This window comes from Triplophysa rosa, linkage group LG5, assembly GCF_024868665.1.
Source record: "Triplophysa rosa linkage group LG5, Trosa_1v2, whole genome shotgun sequence".
Taxonomy (NCBI): Eukaryota; Metazoa; Chordata; class Actinopteri; order Cypriniformes; family Nemacheilidae; genus Triplophysa; species Triplophysa rosa.
Window position 1 is genome coordinate 5,465,859 of NC_079894.1, and position 15,387 is coordinate 5,481,245.

General features: G+C 39.1%; 2 protein-coding genes across 2 annotated transcripts; one reads left to right on the top strand and one right to left on the bottom strand.

Annotated features, from left to right (window-relative positions):
- Positions 1-2,294: 2,294 nt before the first annotated feature.
- zgc:136930 (uncharacterized protein LOC563946 homolog) lies at positions 2,295-7,609 on the bottom strand. Its single transcript, XM_057334499.1, is given in 11 exon segments — positions 2,295-2,449; positions 2,536-2,568; positions 2,758-2,801; positions 2,803-2,842; positions 3,791-3,828; positions 4,955-5,175; positions 5,776-5,901; positions 5,986-6,165; positions 6,268-6,363; positions 6,628-6,688; positions 6,876-7,609. Coding segments are annotated over 11 exon segments (1,533 nt in total). The 5' UTR covers positions 7,526-7,609; the 3' UTR covers positions 2,295-2,405.
- A 92-nt stretch (positions 7,610-7,701) lies between these two features.
- On the top strand, positions 7,702-15,320 carry bfsp2 (beaded filament structural protein 2, phakinin). Its single transcript, XM_057334501.1, is given in 8 exon segments — positions 7,702-11,391; positions 12,282-12,364; positions 13,117-13,273; positions 13,355-13,516; positions 13,726-13,854; positions 13,949-14,184; positions 14,392-14,477; positions 15,105-15,320. Coding segments are annotated over 8 exon segments (1,323 nt in total). The 5' UTR covers positions 7,702-10,965; the 3' UTR covers positions 15,149-15,320.
- Positions 15,321-15,387: the final 67 nt, after the last annotated feature.

Consider the following 15,387-nt stretch of genomic DNA (forward strand, 5'->3'; position numbering starts at 1 on the left):
GGATGTGACAATGTGTTTTTGAGAGACGACGTACTTCGTATTTTTGTGAAACCCGAAGCAATAATACCCAACAAATGGAGAGGAGACGCCTCTACAAACAACATTGAATAGTTTCTCAATTTTAATTTTCATGTGCCCGTTCATAAGGAATATGAACTGTTATGGATGTGACAGTTCTGTATGCTGCACTTACCTGACTATAGAAAATGTGTTAAAGGAAAAGACCTCACATGGATATTTAAACCACCAAATGTTGACATCTGTGCTATAAGTATGTTTCTTGTCTTTTACTATATAACATTTTGTTGCTTTTAACAGTTGTTTTTAAAATACATAAAATGGATATAACATAATTACGTGTAGTGCTTTTTGTATAATCTGTCTGAAACCCCTGATTCCTCCTTATGTGTGAAAATGGGTGTATCCAGTGTGTTCAAAATGATAAACAATAAAAGGTAGAAATGAAAAGTGGAAATAAGGTGTTTACCACAAAGAGCGGTGGGCGTTCATGTATTCCACTGTCTCTATATATAAACCCGTCAGTCTCTACCTGTTGCGCAAACAAACCACACAAAATCTTCCCCTTTTTTAGACTTGTCTTTTGCTTTTGACCAGGTCAATGCACTAATGCATGCATTTCCTCAAACCGTTTAGGAGGACATGATTCGTGTTAGACAGCTTCTAAAACACTTTCAATAACTAAAAATGAGGAAAAAACATAACGTTTGTCACACTAAACGCCTTAGAGCTATCTTAAATGATTAGTGTTGACACATGCAGCTATTGTGCTAGCGTTGTGACTGCCAAACAGAAGATGCAATACAGTCTTGTTTTAAATCAGTGCAAACTGAAAATTTGAAACTTTGCATGATTTAGGTGGCGTCCCACACGCTACGTCAGTTAGCGTGACAGCGCTGCATTGCCTGGCAACGGTTATAAGGCCCAGAGACACGAGGACAAACATTTGTCATTCACTACTCAGAACATTCTGCGGTGAGCATTTGCACGACAGGCTGACCACAAGACTATACAGGAACCAAACTGCAGATAATGTCACCTTATATATGCCCACTCATAACTGTCACTCTGTGTGTGTGAAATGTCTTATCAACTCACTCATACGTGTGTTTTTTGTAGAATTAATTCCGTTTGCAAACCTGATGCTAACATGCTAGGTGCTAATGCCAACATGCAGCTGAGGTTCTATTTTACTTTGATTTTTAATATTTTGTTTTATTACCTATTTGTTTTATACAATGTTAAAGGAACAGCTCACCCAAAAATGAAAATTCTGTCATCATTTATTCACCCTCGAGTTGTTCCAAATCTGTATAAATGTCTTTGTTCTGATGAACACAGAGAAAGATATTTGGAAGAATGCTTGTAACCAAACAGTTCTTGGCCACCATTGACTACCATAGTAAGAAAAATTACAATGGTAGTCAAAAGTGCCCCAGAACTGTTTGCTTTACATTCTTCAAAATATTTTATTTTGTGTTCAACAGAACAAGTAAATTCATAAAGCATTTTTTCCTAGTCAATGGTGGCCAAGAACTGTTTTGTTGCGAGCATTCTTCAAAATATCTTTCTCTGTGTTCATCAGAACAAATACATTTATACAGATTTGGAACAACTCGAGGGTGAATAAATGATGACAGAATGTTCATTTTTGGGTGAACTGTTCCTTTCAAATTTACCAAAATGTATTTGGGTTGGTTTGAGTGCCTACACTCTCAGTACAACCTTCAAAGTCACATGATGTTTTTAACAGTGTCATGAGCCTTGTGGCATCACAGTGGTTTGGTAAAAAATTGAAATGGAAAAAAGTGAGAAAAACAAAACATGACTAGAGCGTGATTGAGTATGAGTATGACTTCCTCAATTTCTTTGCCAGCTAGTACACAAAAGCAAAATCTCCTAAAACCAAATCTGCTGTGGAAAACCAAGAGATATTAAGGACTCGGTTTATAATTTTACTATAAAGAGAGCAGCGTTGCATCAAGCGGAGATAGAGATCATTTCAGAGATAAAGTTACAGATATGATCCGATGCAGGTGCAGTAGTTCCAGTTTCAGGGGCCCTTATTAGGAGTTTCTTTCTGAAAACTTAACCCTCAAAGTTCTGCAAAAACAAACCCTGCAACTATAAGTTCTTGTATAATACGTCATTTTAGCAAACATTGTTGTTGCAAAAGTGTCTTAGTAAGCAATATGACCATTCATGCACGCAACAGCATACATGTTTACATTCTGAAGGGCCATATGAAGAAAGAATGCACAAGTATCAAACATTGGTTTGAAAGCAGAAATGCAGCTTTATTGAATGGAGGCCTATCTATTTGGACTGGAGGTCTTCAGGGGGGTCAACATTCATGAAGTCTGCATTGACCGCACGCCTCCCAGCATTCAAGAGGATTCAGTATCGTCAGCGTCAGAGATGACTGATGTCTCTGTATAGAAAACATGAGCGCCAAGAGTCAGATGTCTACCCAAATAAAAGCAATTCAAGTCATATGATGGAAGTGACTGCACATACCTGTTAGGATTTCTTTGACCTTAATTTGACCAGCTGTCAGTGGAGGGCAATGGGTAGATGACGGACACAGGGTTGAGAAAAAGAAAGGAGTTTGTTTAGGGGATCATTTATTTATTTCAAGTTAACTAGAGCACCAAAGGTGTGCTTTGCTGTCAAGTGCGTTTTATAAACCTGTAGGCATTGGTCTTCTACACTGCCCCCGCATTATAGAGTCAAACTTGCCTGTCAGGACGTTTCTAGTTTGTATGTCCTTTGGGGTTGGGTTAAGGGGTGCCCTGGGGGGTGCTGGTATGGGGTGGACCCCTTCCTACAGGATGGAAAAGCGCAGATGAGAAAGGACCCCCCCTCCCCACGCCCCTGAACTTTTGACCATTTTGTTGAAGTATAATAGTGTAGAAACGTTGAGCAAACACTCTTAAAAATAAAGGTTCTTCACGATGCCATAGAAGAACTTTCTTTGTCTAAATGGTTCCATAATGGGTCTAAATGGTTCCTTTAACATCTGAAGAACCTTTCTGTTTCACAAAAGGTTCATTGAAGGTTCTTCAGATTATTTAAAGGTAAGAAAGAGATGGTTCATTGAAGAACCTTTGACTTGGTTCTTTGTAGAACCCAAAATGGTTCTTGTATGGCATCGCTGTTAAGAACCTTTTAAGCACCTTTTTTGAAATTTGGATTCCTTGAATGTTTATGAACACTGTTTTCCTCCTCATAAAACCACAGATGTTCACTTTTGCTGAACTAGTGAAAGGCACATGTCAACAACTCATCTGCTGCCAATCATGCGCTTGACATGTGGAAAAAAAGAAGTGATGATAAATAAATAGCTTCATAAACATCAGCCAAAGACAAATTTTAACATCGCAATTGTTTTATAGGGCCTGGAAGGGCAAGTCATGGGTATTTAGATAATAAATCTTAACAAATCTTTCTTTGTTATTATGTCACAATACTCACACTCATAATTATACTAAACTATACATTGTGTTTGAGTAATGATGCGCGTCGCATTACTACTCAAACCAACATGAAGTGTAGTTTGACAGTTTTGTGACAGTGATTAACAGTTGGTAACGCTCAATAAGATAACGTCTGACCACAGAGGTTTTCCAAGTTAGTCAGGAAACTCCCTGATGACTGTCCATGATGCTTGTGATCCTGCCATTGCTTTAATTCTTTGGTATGTTTTACAGAGACATCAGCTTCTGGTTTCTGGCTAATCAAACCGATTGAAACTGACGAAAACGGTTCTTACCTGAAAAAGTGTATGAGGACTCTGTAAACTCTGGCACTCTGTCAAAAACCAAACATGGAAAAAAGCTGAAAACTGAAGAAAATCTGTGACCGTGAGATTTATTCATGAATATTCCTTAAAGATAAGTGTGGCAGATATAAATTTCAGATTGTTTTAACAGCGATCAAGGTGTGTGTGAGAGCTGTGAAAAGGTTCGGTTTCTATAGAATCAAAATATGCACAGCTTTGGTAATATGAAAGACTACCCTTGTGCTTTTTTATTTATTTCACAATGCTGGGAATTTTTAATTTAGAATATTGATGAGAAAAAATGATTTTTTTAAAATAACAATATAAAATGTGACTAGTTTAAAGCTGCAATCTGTAGCTTTTGCTTCTAAAGCGCCATCTTTGTTTGAAATGGTGTGCCGACTCTAAAACAAATGCTGGGTTACTTTCAACCAAGCGGCAACCTTCCGATCTCTCTCGTGAAGCCAACACGCAAGTGACTTAAACTGCAATTCATCGACTGGCCGCTAGAGACTGGCTCCAAAAGAGAGCAGAATCTTATTGAGCCCCGTGTTAAAATGCCCAACTTTACAGCAGAAAAAAAACATGTTTACAGCCTGGTACAAAAATGTTGGTATATATAGCTAATTTTGCCCTTCATGACAACTGTGAGGGAGGTGAATTTTTCTCATCCGTTTAACTTATATTAAGCCTTAAATTCTGCATAATAAAGGGCGTGGTCACTTGAATGACAAGTTGTTTCAGCAACCAGGCACCTTAGCTCCAACCACGTCCCGCCTCTTTGCCCATTTTCGATTATCCAGGAGTGACGCGCTGCTAAGATGGCAACGGCCCACTTTAGGCTTCAAAAAAGATCCTCAGAGACAGTGATGTCACAGACACTAAATCCATGTTTTATACAGTCTATGCTTTCAACCCAGCACTGGGTCAAAAAAGGACAAATAAAAAGCTATGCTAGGTTGTTTTAACCCAGTGTTGGGTCACACATAAATATTTTCTGGGTTAATTCAACCGAGCGATTTGGATTTGTCTTTTTTGTTATTGAAAATAACCCATCATTTTTTAGAGCGTAGGCTTTATGCATTTTCGTTTAACCAAAAAAGACTCCATGTTATCAGCTACCCTGTATGTATTTTGCTTATGTATAATATTTACTTGAAGTCATCTCCCTCCATCAGTTTTCTGTAGGTGGAGATTTCCACATCCAGAACGAGTTTGATGTCCAGCAGCTCTTGGTAGGCTAGGATCTGTTTGTGGAGATCTGCTTTAGCCACCTCTATGGCTGATGTGAGGCTGACGATCTGCGCCTGGTACTCTGCCACACCCACACTGGACTGGGCCTGGGCTTCTGCTAGACTCTGCTCTAGAGTCATGTTCTGAAAATGTTCGGGGAAAAAAACATGTTTTATAGGAATTAGAAAAACTTCAAAGTTAAACCAACCAAACAAACAACCAAATGATGATTTAGGGCATCAGAATGAGTCATTTCAAAAGCAACTTTTTGTCTGCCTCCTATAGCAACCACTAAGATTCACACAGTGAGAAATCCACCTAATCCTTCAGCGCTCGTGTGAAATCTTGATTTCAAAGAAAAATAACTGTAAATGCCGTCAGAAAAAAAACCCTGAAGCTTGAGAATTGTTTGGGAAACCGTGTCTTTTGCAGCAGTCAGAGTCTTGTCGTGTGGCATTGGGGCTTTTACTGTCAATATGAAACGGCTGAGATCAATAAACCACTTCCTATGGCGTATGTTTCCTGTCTCAGACAGCTGTGATTTATTCAAAACACCTTGAATGCCAGCTGAGAACCTCTGCTGCAGGATTTTACTTATTTCTTACCTTATTTCTGCAAGCCAAAGACACTAAAAACAATACCATATTTAAAACAACTGCACTGTTTGCACAGCTGTTATGTGATGTTTATACATAACCTCACATGTATTATTTAACACATACTACTTTGAAAGTGTCACTTACAGCTGCGACAAAACCCTGCAGCTCTAAGTTCAGCGTCTGCAGTTCCTTTCTGGCTGTTGTGATGTAAGCTTTGGTCGACGACACAGCCTCTGTGTTTTTGACGTTGGCTGTTTGCATCTCTTCCATCTGGAATGAAAAGCAGAACAAAATCTATCACTAATTCCATCTTGATGTAAACACTGACAACATGTAAACTCTGTGTGTATGGACCTTGAGTTTGTAGTATGCCTCAGCCTCTTCTCTGTGTTGCTGAACAGATTTCTCATATTCCACTCGCATTTTGTTGAGTGCCGATGAGATGTCGAATGACTTTCCGGTGTCGACTTCGATCATTGAAACTGAAGTGTCCATTGTTGTAGTGCCCAGTTTAGATTGCAATGAAGATAGTTCCTGCAGTGAAACACAACAACACAACAAAGAGGGACAAAAGTTTGTATTAAAAACTTTCCACATCTTAGAGAGTTTGAAATAAATAACCAGTGTTGAGTTTACCTCCTCCTGTGTCTTGGTGACAAAGTCCAGTTCATTTTTTAGGCTGGAGAATTTGGCATCCAAATCGATTCTTAAATCAGATACCATTTCAATGTCCTTAAAGGGAATACACACAGTACATATATTTTTATTATATATATATATATATAATTTATATGATATTATTTTAGTAATAATAATTTTTATGATTATTGTGTTGATTATAATTATTTTTTGTAAAAATGTATACGATATTATGTATTTTTTTAATGTAGTTTTTATATATTTGTATTTATTATGTAATAATTATTTATTAAATAAATAATTAGTTTATTATTGTTATTATTAATTATTATTTAAAAAATAACATAATAATATTACCTTTCTCATGGCTGCAATGTCTGACTCGAGCTGGAACTTCACTCCTTGTTCAAAGTCAAGCCTTATTGAAACCCCAAAACACATTTAGTTAGATTTATTGACTATTTTATATATATTTCAAATGTTTACATTGAGTTAAACACCAATGTACACAGTAAAATATTACGTAATGAAATCCTGTGATATATCCTCATGAGATAAACAGGAAAACACATGATCCAATGTCACAAAACAGAAATAAAACTCACTTAGCCTTCAGTTCATGGGCTGTACCGCGGACATTGTCTAGCTCGATCTCCAGCTTGACGGTGTCGATGGTGAGCGTTTCCAACGTGCTGCGATATTCGCTCAGCTGGGCCTCAAACTCTATGGTGGTGGTGACGGATGACTCCTGGGACACATCTGTCCCACCGGTCAACTGGGACAGCTTGGCCTCCAGAGCCGAATTCTCTTGCTGCAGTGCCCGCACTTTCCCCATGTATGCAGAAAAGCGGTCATTAAGCCCAGAGAGCGTCTGCTTCTCCGCAGCTCTGGACAGTATCGGGGCATAAGCAGAGCCTGATGCCGAACCGGCCATGAGAGCAGAGCTCGCGCCGAGCCCACCTGCAGCAGTGGCGCGACCCATAGCGAAGGCTGGACTGGCAACCAACGCTCCACCACCTCCCAGTGCCAGTCCAGCACCGGCTCCCGCACCTCCACCGAGACCAAAAGCGTAACCGTAACCTCCACCAGAACCAAAGCCCAGTCCCCCTCCCAGGCCGAGCCCTCCGCCTAAGCCAGCTCCACCCCCTAGCCCCAGACCCAGTCTTGCCCCTCCACCTCCACCAGCTCGAGCCAGGCCGAGACCTCCATATCCACCAGACAGCCTGGAAGAGGACAGTGATAGGGACATAGACATGGTGAACAGTTGTGGATCTCCGCTGAAGGATCTGAACAGGCCAGAGAGTGCAGACAGGGCGAGCGTCTAATGCTTTGTGTTTAAATAGGGTTAGCTTACAGGGAGGGAGATGCGAGAGAAGACACTGTGGGGTATGAATAAGCTATGACTTGTTTTGCTGGAAAGGTATGGCGTCGGTTGTCTGTAAAATGTCAATATGTTCACCTGCAGGCACATTTTTCTGCAGGATAGGTTTTAATTGATTTGCGTTGTAAGCTGATTGATAACCTTTCCAACTGTAAACTTGTTTAAACAATTTGCTTTATTTTCTTCTGGACAGCTGAAACGAAGTCCAACTGAGGACAACATTGTAAGAACGTCACCCAACATACCCTGACTGCATTATCCAGCATACTCGCGTGTTTGCCAGATTCATGTTGCAAAACTTAGTTTGTGTCAGGTGAACGCTGGAAGGGTAATGAAGGTGGAATCTGACAGCCATATGCTTGATCTTGTAAGTCTCAAGGGCAGACTCTACTGATAGGTCTGTGCCTGTTCTGATGGCCGGTGAAACATACCTTGATGCTTGTTCCAAATTCATGACATGCCCATGGAATTATTGTGTTTCATAATATGTGGACTCTGTAAAAGGACATTTTCATACAGTGGTTCATTTAGTTTGTCTACCAAAAATGACGTCCAGCAGTGGATATACATGCATCTCAAAATAATTCTGTCCGTTTTATCATTTTCACTTGACTGTGACTTTCGGAGAAATTAAAATGGCATTAAAATGGCATCATTTGAAAGAGGGACTATTGCTGGGCTGTTTCATGGTTGGGTAAAATAGGCTTTATGCTGAACATCACTTGCAGAAACCGGAAAACAGGTCTCATCACATTCAGTTCTGGTCTTTTGTGCTTTTAGCTCCAAATGCCTTCAAAGGAGCTAAAGATGATCGATGTCCAACTTATATACAGATTGGTATATACACGTTTTTTATTTCTTTATATTTTCTTCTTCTCACAGACAGAAGAAAACGGCAAAAATTCAAAACAGCTAGCTGAATTTCTCAAAAATCCATATCGCTGTGACTTCATACTGCTGTTAACACTTCATCCGACAAGCGGATGTAGAGACCTGTTTTCCGGTTTGGTCATGTGACATTCAACATATACCCTATATAGACCACTTCAGAAGATGTAAACAATGCTGGTCCAACGCTGGTGCAGAAGAACTTCCTGTTTCAGTGTTCTAACATTACATTAATATTTGAACAAAATACAACCAACACAACATTTATAACCCAATCGAAATGTTAAACAACTACCTTAAAGAGCTTAATGAAACAACCCAGCATTTCAGAAGTATGTGAATATGAAAATATCAAAAGATTTGATCAAATTCCCCTGAACAATACGTTTGTGGGGGGAGGCAGGAGGAAATTAAACCCTGTTGTTCTGCTATCAGAAAAGGAATTGTTTCTTGTTCTCTGGAAAAAAAATGGTGCTTTTTCTTTAGCTTTGTGCGTCATAAATGTCTGATGTGGACTTCACACTTCACCTGGGGTTATTTACAGGGCTGATTATTTGGAAATTATTCATCGTCATTGTTTTTTCATAGTACATTTCATGATGCAGCAAAACTAGAGCGGGAATCAAAACGAAAAGCACATCAGAATTTGTTAGGTACTTTAATGGTGTAGAAGGCCTTTCAGGTAACATATTCTGAGAGCTCTCTGTTCTGAGAAACAAATAATGGAAAAACAAAGTTTTTTGCTAAAATGTTGCTGCTTTGTCTTTTAATGCGTTTGTACTAGTTTCAGTTTCATGCAGTGGGTACAGAAAGCCCCTAAATGCACATGAAAGTCATTCTGCTGAAGTCAGTAGAATCGAGACATGCTTCCAAATTAAACCAACATTACAGATGGAGAGAAAGATAGATGTCTTATGTAAGGTTGCAGGTGTAGATTTGAGCCTCAGGCCTCAGTTACAGTCAGGCGTCTTACTGTACCCTAGAGCATCAGTTTCTGCTGATCTGTTCATGTGAGGAACAGGGCAGAGAGACTGTAAAGAGTGCCAAATTATCAACATAAATTTACAAAAAAAATCTCAGAACTACGCAATAGCAGTTTAAAGGTTAAGGGTCCAGCGTGTCATTTTTTAAGAGAATCTATTGACAGAAATGCAATATAATGGAGTCATTAAAATACTTCCATAATATACTATGTCTTCCGAGGTGTATAAAGAGCTTACATAATGAAGCGTTATGTTTTTATACCTGAGAATGAGCTATTTCTATCTACATACACCGCGGGTCCCCTTACATGGAATTCGCCATGTTGTTTCTACAGTAGCCCTAAACAGACAAACTGCTCTACAGAGCGCGTTTCGTAAATACGTTATCTCCTTCATCAAAGAAGCGAAAACGTGAAGAGATCTTAATCCTGTGAGAGTTTACAACCTCACCGCTAGATGTCGCTAAAATCTCCACATTGCTCCTTTAATTCACACTGATCTAACAAACACCAGCATTTCAAGCGTTTGTTGGATCAGTATGAATTAACCTTCAACCTTATTTAAAGCTGCAATCCTTATTTTTTGTTAAAAGAAGAAATCGTTTAAAACCGTATCCTTACATTAACACATTCCGCAACAGTAAACGTATTATAATGATTTATAATTTATAAGTTGTTGGGGTGAATCGCTCACACAAAAATGATATTTAGGCATTTTATCAAATCTCACCCTAAGACACTTGTAAAACAGCATTGAACAACTTCCCATGTAATCTAGGCTCTTAGTTGCCTGTTGTACAATATTCAGCCCAAGTCATCTATTTCAAAAGTATTTTAATTAAATACCAACCTGATTTCACAGGAATTCGTAGCGATTTTATGAGGTAGCTAATTCATATGAATTCGTACATTGTGAATCATAAAAAAATGTATGCAATCCAGAGGCCCTACCCCTAACCCCGCCCATAAACTTCACATCACAGGCGCAAAAGCGAATCGACTAAAATTGTTTTAGAATTAGCCATTTGCATTGAGATTGTGTTGTAAATACAGTTTCAGTGTCAGTACCTGTGTACCATTGTGAAATAATGTAGCAAAGTTTACTTTCCCTTCTCTCATTGTAAATGCCAATGGCATAACATGGCCACACATACTGGGGGGTCCTGGATTGGTCATAGAGCTTTCCTGAGAAGACCACTGTGCTGAGGCAGCCGAAACTGCCTATCAGAGATGAACAAAGAGCGGTGACCAGCATCACCAGGTTTCTGTCACAAAGGTACAGAAACAACAGAGTTGCAAACAAAGACCCCACTTTCCAGAAGGCCGGACCACCATAAAGGGACACGCATTGCTAGCTGTCGCCGTTTAGCCGAGGGCTGGTCAGAGGATATTCATACTTGATTTGTGAGAATGTCTATGGGCAAATAGTGGCATTGGAAGAGAAATGCCTATGCCACGACGCCGATCGTCTTTCCTGGGCCAGGCTGCTAATGAGTGGCCGGGCGGTATGGGCCGCATGAGCGCGGCAGGGACCTCTGCACCCCGGAGTGTGTTTGTAGGGATGGCCCCCACCGGTGGAGCCAGCAGCCTGGGTGCACGCGTGTCCCGCAGAGCTCTGGGCATCAGCAGCGTGTTCCTGCAGGGCCTCAGGAGTAGCGTCCCTGTGGTGACCCAGCACGGTGACAGAGGCCACCAGTTTGGCTTCGACAGTCTCAACACGTGCCTGCTGGAGTACCGTGATAAAGTTCACGCTCTGGAATAGCTTAACCAGCAGCTGGAGGAACAGATCAGACACTGCCTGGATTGTAAAGCGTCTAGCGCCGGGACGTGGGGCGGCCTAAAGCAAGACTGGGAGGATGTTTATATACAGGTTGGAGAAGATATTGGGTTGGTGTAATACATGGGATGTCAATGCTAGGAAAACGTCACTATTGTTTTTCCAGTAATCTAAACTTCAAAATGAAACTTTAAAAACATTTTGAAGATATATTTATAAAAAATATATGCATTTGGCAAACCAATTGATCGATTCAAGTTGCACTGTCAAATTTTTTTATAATTTTACAGAATTTTTATGTTATTTTTTTCTGATTTTTCACGTATAATGTAATAACCTGTAATTTTACCCAAAAAAAATTTCACATATTTTTTTAAATACGATCAAAAAACGTCAAATTACAGAAAAATACTGCAAATTTACTAGAAAAACAAGGAAAACATGTAATTTTTCAAAAAAACTTACTTTTACTGAATAGTTCTGGCACCCCAGCTGCCGGAAAATTTGTTTTTCTAATGGGATTTTTTATAGTCTATTTTTGAAATATGGTCGAAAACTGTCAGATTACATAAAACTCCCCAAATTTACAAGAAAAACTGATAAAAACTATTTAAAATAATTTTACTGAATATTTCTGGAGCCCCAGCTGCCAGAAAATGTTTGTTTTTTAAGGGATTCCTTTACAGTGTATACATAAAAAACGTAATTCAAAATATTAGGAAAATGATTACAGGATTATTTCCTTCAAGTAAAATAAAATATGTGTATATGTTTATATATTACTGGAAAACAAAAATACTAAAAATGTTTCTTTTTGCAGTGTAGGAAGTCAAATAGATCTGGCCCCATATTGGCCCCCAATGGTTCTCCATGAATTTGAGGGAAGCCCTAGGTGGGCTGGCTCTAGTAAAACTAAGTAAAAAATGGTAAAAGGAATATTTTCTGATTGGTGTGCACACTAACCTGTTCCTGCTCTCTGTCAGGTTAGTGACACCATCCTGGACAACGCTCGACTTATGCTCCAGACTGAGAATGTTCAAGCTAATGCAGAGGACTTTAAGCAGAGGTGTGAGTGCGTTTCACTGCTAACAACATAGATTTGTAGTTTGATCTCTCTACACCAGTGGTTCTCAAACTTTTTCGCTGTAAGGCCCCCTTTGTGTAGAGTGCATCGCTTTGCGCCCCCCCTACCCCCAATGAAGAATTATTTAATTAAACTTAGAATTTTAATTAATTCTTAAACATATTCAGTTACAATGCTGGAACATCAATTCTTTAGGTTGGTGGGCTGATGTTTTATTGCATAAAATTAATGATAAGCTTCTATATTTCATAAAACGCCACAAAATCTGTGGCCCCCCATGATCCATCTTGGGCCCCCCAAGTTTGAGAACCACTGGTCTACACTTTACATTTATGAAAACATTATAAGGATATACTATCCAAAATATTTACCACACTTTATGCTCATATATTTTTAAACTAGTCTAATTTTGTTTATAATATCAATATAATATCAATATCAAACCACCCTTAAAACCAAAATGGATTGTGTAAAAATTAAATAAATAAAAAACAAATAAAAAAAGGAATTTCCCTAAAAAACCTTTTGATAAAAGTTTTGTGGCTTTTAGTGCATAGCTTTGGTGCCATTTATATGTTTTTCCCCCAAAAGATAGAATTTAAATTCATATACAGGTTTTGAACCACATGAGATTTTGGGGTGAACTCTCTCCAGTATAAGCAGATTCACGGTGTCTATTGATTTTACTCCCTTAACAAATATTCCACAAATGGTTTGTGCGCATGATGTTGTAGGTATGAGAACGAACAGCCGTTTCGTAAGGAGGTGGAGGACGAGATTAATTCACTGTACAAGGTCATCGATGATGCAAACCTCACCAGGACAGACCTGGAGAATCAGATTGAAAGCATGAAGAATGAACTGATGGATCTGGAGCACAGTCACGCAGAGGTGAGATAAGACACCAGCTCAACAACATTTAGACAGTGAAGAAGATCTTCCGATGTTAAATTCGGATCTTATGATCTTCAGGATGTCAGAGTGCTTTATAAGCAGTTGGCTGGCCATGAGGTAGATGAACCAGATGCTCCCATTGAGACCAGTCTGGACCAGATTCTAGCTTTCATTTGTTCCCACTGGGAGAAGGTCATCGAGAAGAACCGCGCTGAAACCAATGCCTACCTTGAGTGCAAGGTACACCATTGATCTTTCAGAAGAATGAATGGCCGATTTTAAATACAAAGGATGATATTATGATATATAAGATTGGGTCTTTTTGGGTTGGCTGAGATTTTTGAGTCTCTGTAAGGTTATAAAGGTTTGTAATGTGTGTGTGTGTGTGTGTGTGTGTGTGTGTGTGCGTGCGTGCGTGCGTGCGTGCGTGCGTGCGTGTGTGTGTGTAGCAGTCTGACAGTGTGAACAGTAAGCTGAGTCGAGAAGAGGAGGAGCTCGAGGGCCTAAAGACGGAGTGCAATGATGCCGGGTGTAAGATTAAAAGTCTACAGGCCGAGATTGAATCTATTCGAGCTCTGGTAAGAAAAAACCTACATGTTCTCAAAGTCTCACACGAACATTATAAGACACATCAATCTTGTGCGCACAACTTTTACAACATGCCCCTTGCAGAAACGTGGCCTGGAGAACGCCCTCAATGATGCCAAGCACTGGCATGACATTGAGCTGCAGAATCTGGGCTCTGTTATCGGGAAGTTTGAGGCAGAACTCGCCGACGTCCACGGGGATATCGAGCAGCAACGGCGGGACTACGAAACTTTGCTTAATAACAAGATGAAACTGGAGCTGGAGATTGGAACGTATCATGGCATCCTGGACAGAGAGGAGAGGAGATTCGGCTCTTCAGCGTGAGTGCCATCTCCTAATGTTTGCGTATAAAACAACTTCCTCAATTTGATGTTTTCATCTGTTACGTCTTCCTCCTTTCTTCACAGAAGCCTGTAATTCTTAGAAACCATCTTTATAGTTTCAGTTTCTGTAGCGTCTTTGAACTCAGATGAGGCTCTCAGAGGAGATGCACTTTATAACCACAGTGTTATGTATTGTACCTTTAGGTGCCCAGGTGGTTCCTCAGTGCCCGAGGGACGAACTGCCCCCACAACTTCCACCTGTGGACCAAAGAGCGGTCCACAGACTACAGGTAAGGTTTCCATGGAACGTGTTTTCTACATGGAGTGACATTAAAGATCTTGTAGAATATTAGGCCTAATGGTAGTTACAGTAAGATGTTTAGAGTAAATATACACACTGGTCAAAAGTTTGGGATCACTGACTCTTTCCATATTTATATTTTTCCACATTTTAAAATAACACTAAACCTATTAAAACTATAGAATAACACAACTGTAACTGTGGGAGTTACGTTGTAACTTAAAGAATACAAAATAAATGAACTATGCTGGACTCTTATTTGCTTTTTATTCATCGTTTAAGTAATCCATTTTAAAAATATTTAAAAAATAAAAATGTAATTTTCTATTGAAAGAGAATAACATGTTGGCACAATTATATTTTTGTCTACAAAAGTCATTTCAATCTATGAAACACACACCTTTAGATGAAAAGATTTTTAAAATCATGAGGAACATTTTTGTCAAGTGATCGTAAACTTTTGACCGGTACTGTTTATATTTAGATTTATGTTCATAGTAAAAGTTAAAATTAAATTATAAATATTGTTAAAATATAATAAAATGAATCATTAAGAAAATGTATAATTAAATGAATATTTTTTATGTAAGAAATATATTTTGATGTCTTCCAGCAGGTTGTAATGCTCCCGGAGCTTCAGAGGAAAATAAGAACGAATGAATTATGTATAAACACAGTATTGCTAAATTCACATTGAGAGTTCTATGGTGGTGGATGTCAATTCTTCAAGGCCACCCACGATCCACAACTATATTGGAAGCCTCCCCCTCACTTACAATTTCTACCCAATAAAACATTCTTGAGCTTGGCATAACTGAAAAGATCTGTTTTCTTTATAAAAAATAACCAAACACTACGAAATATCTTGATTTTATAGCACATTTTAATGCTGGTCTCGT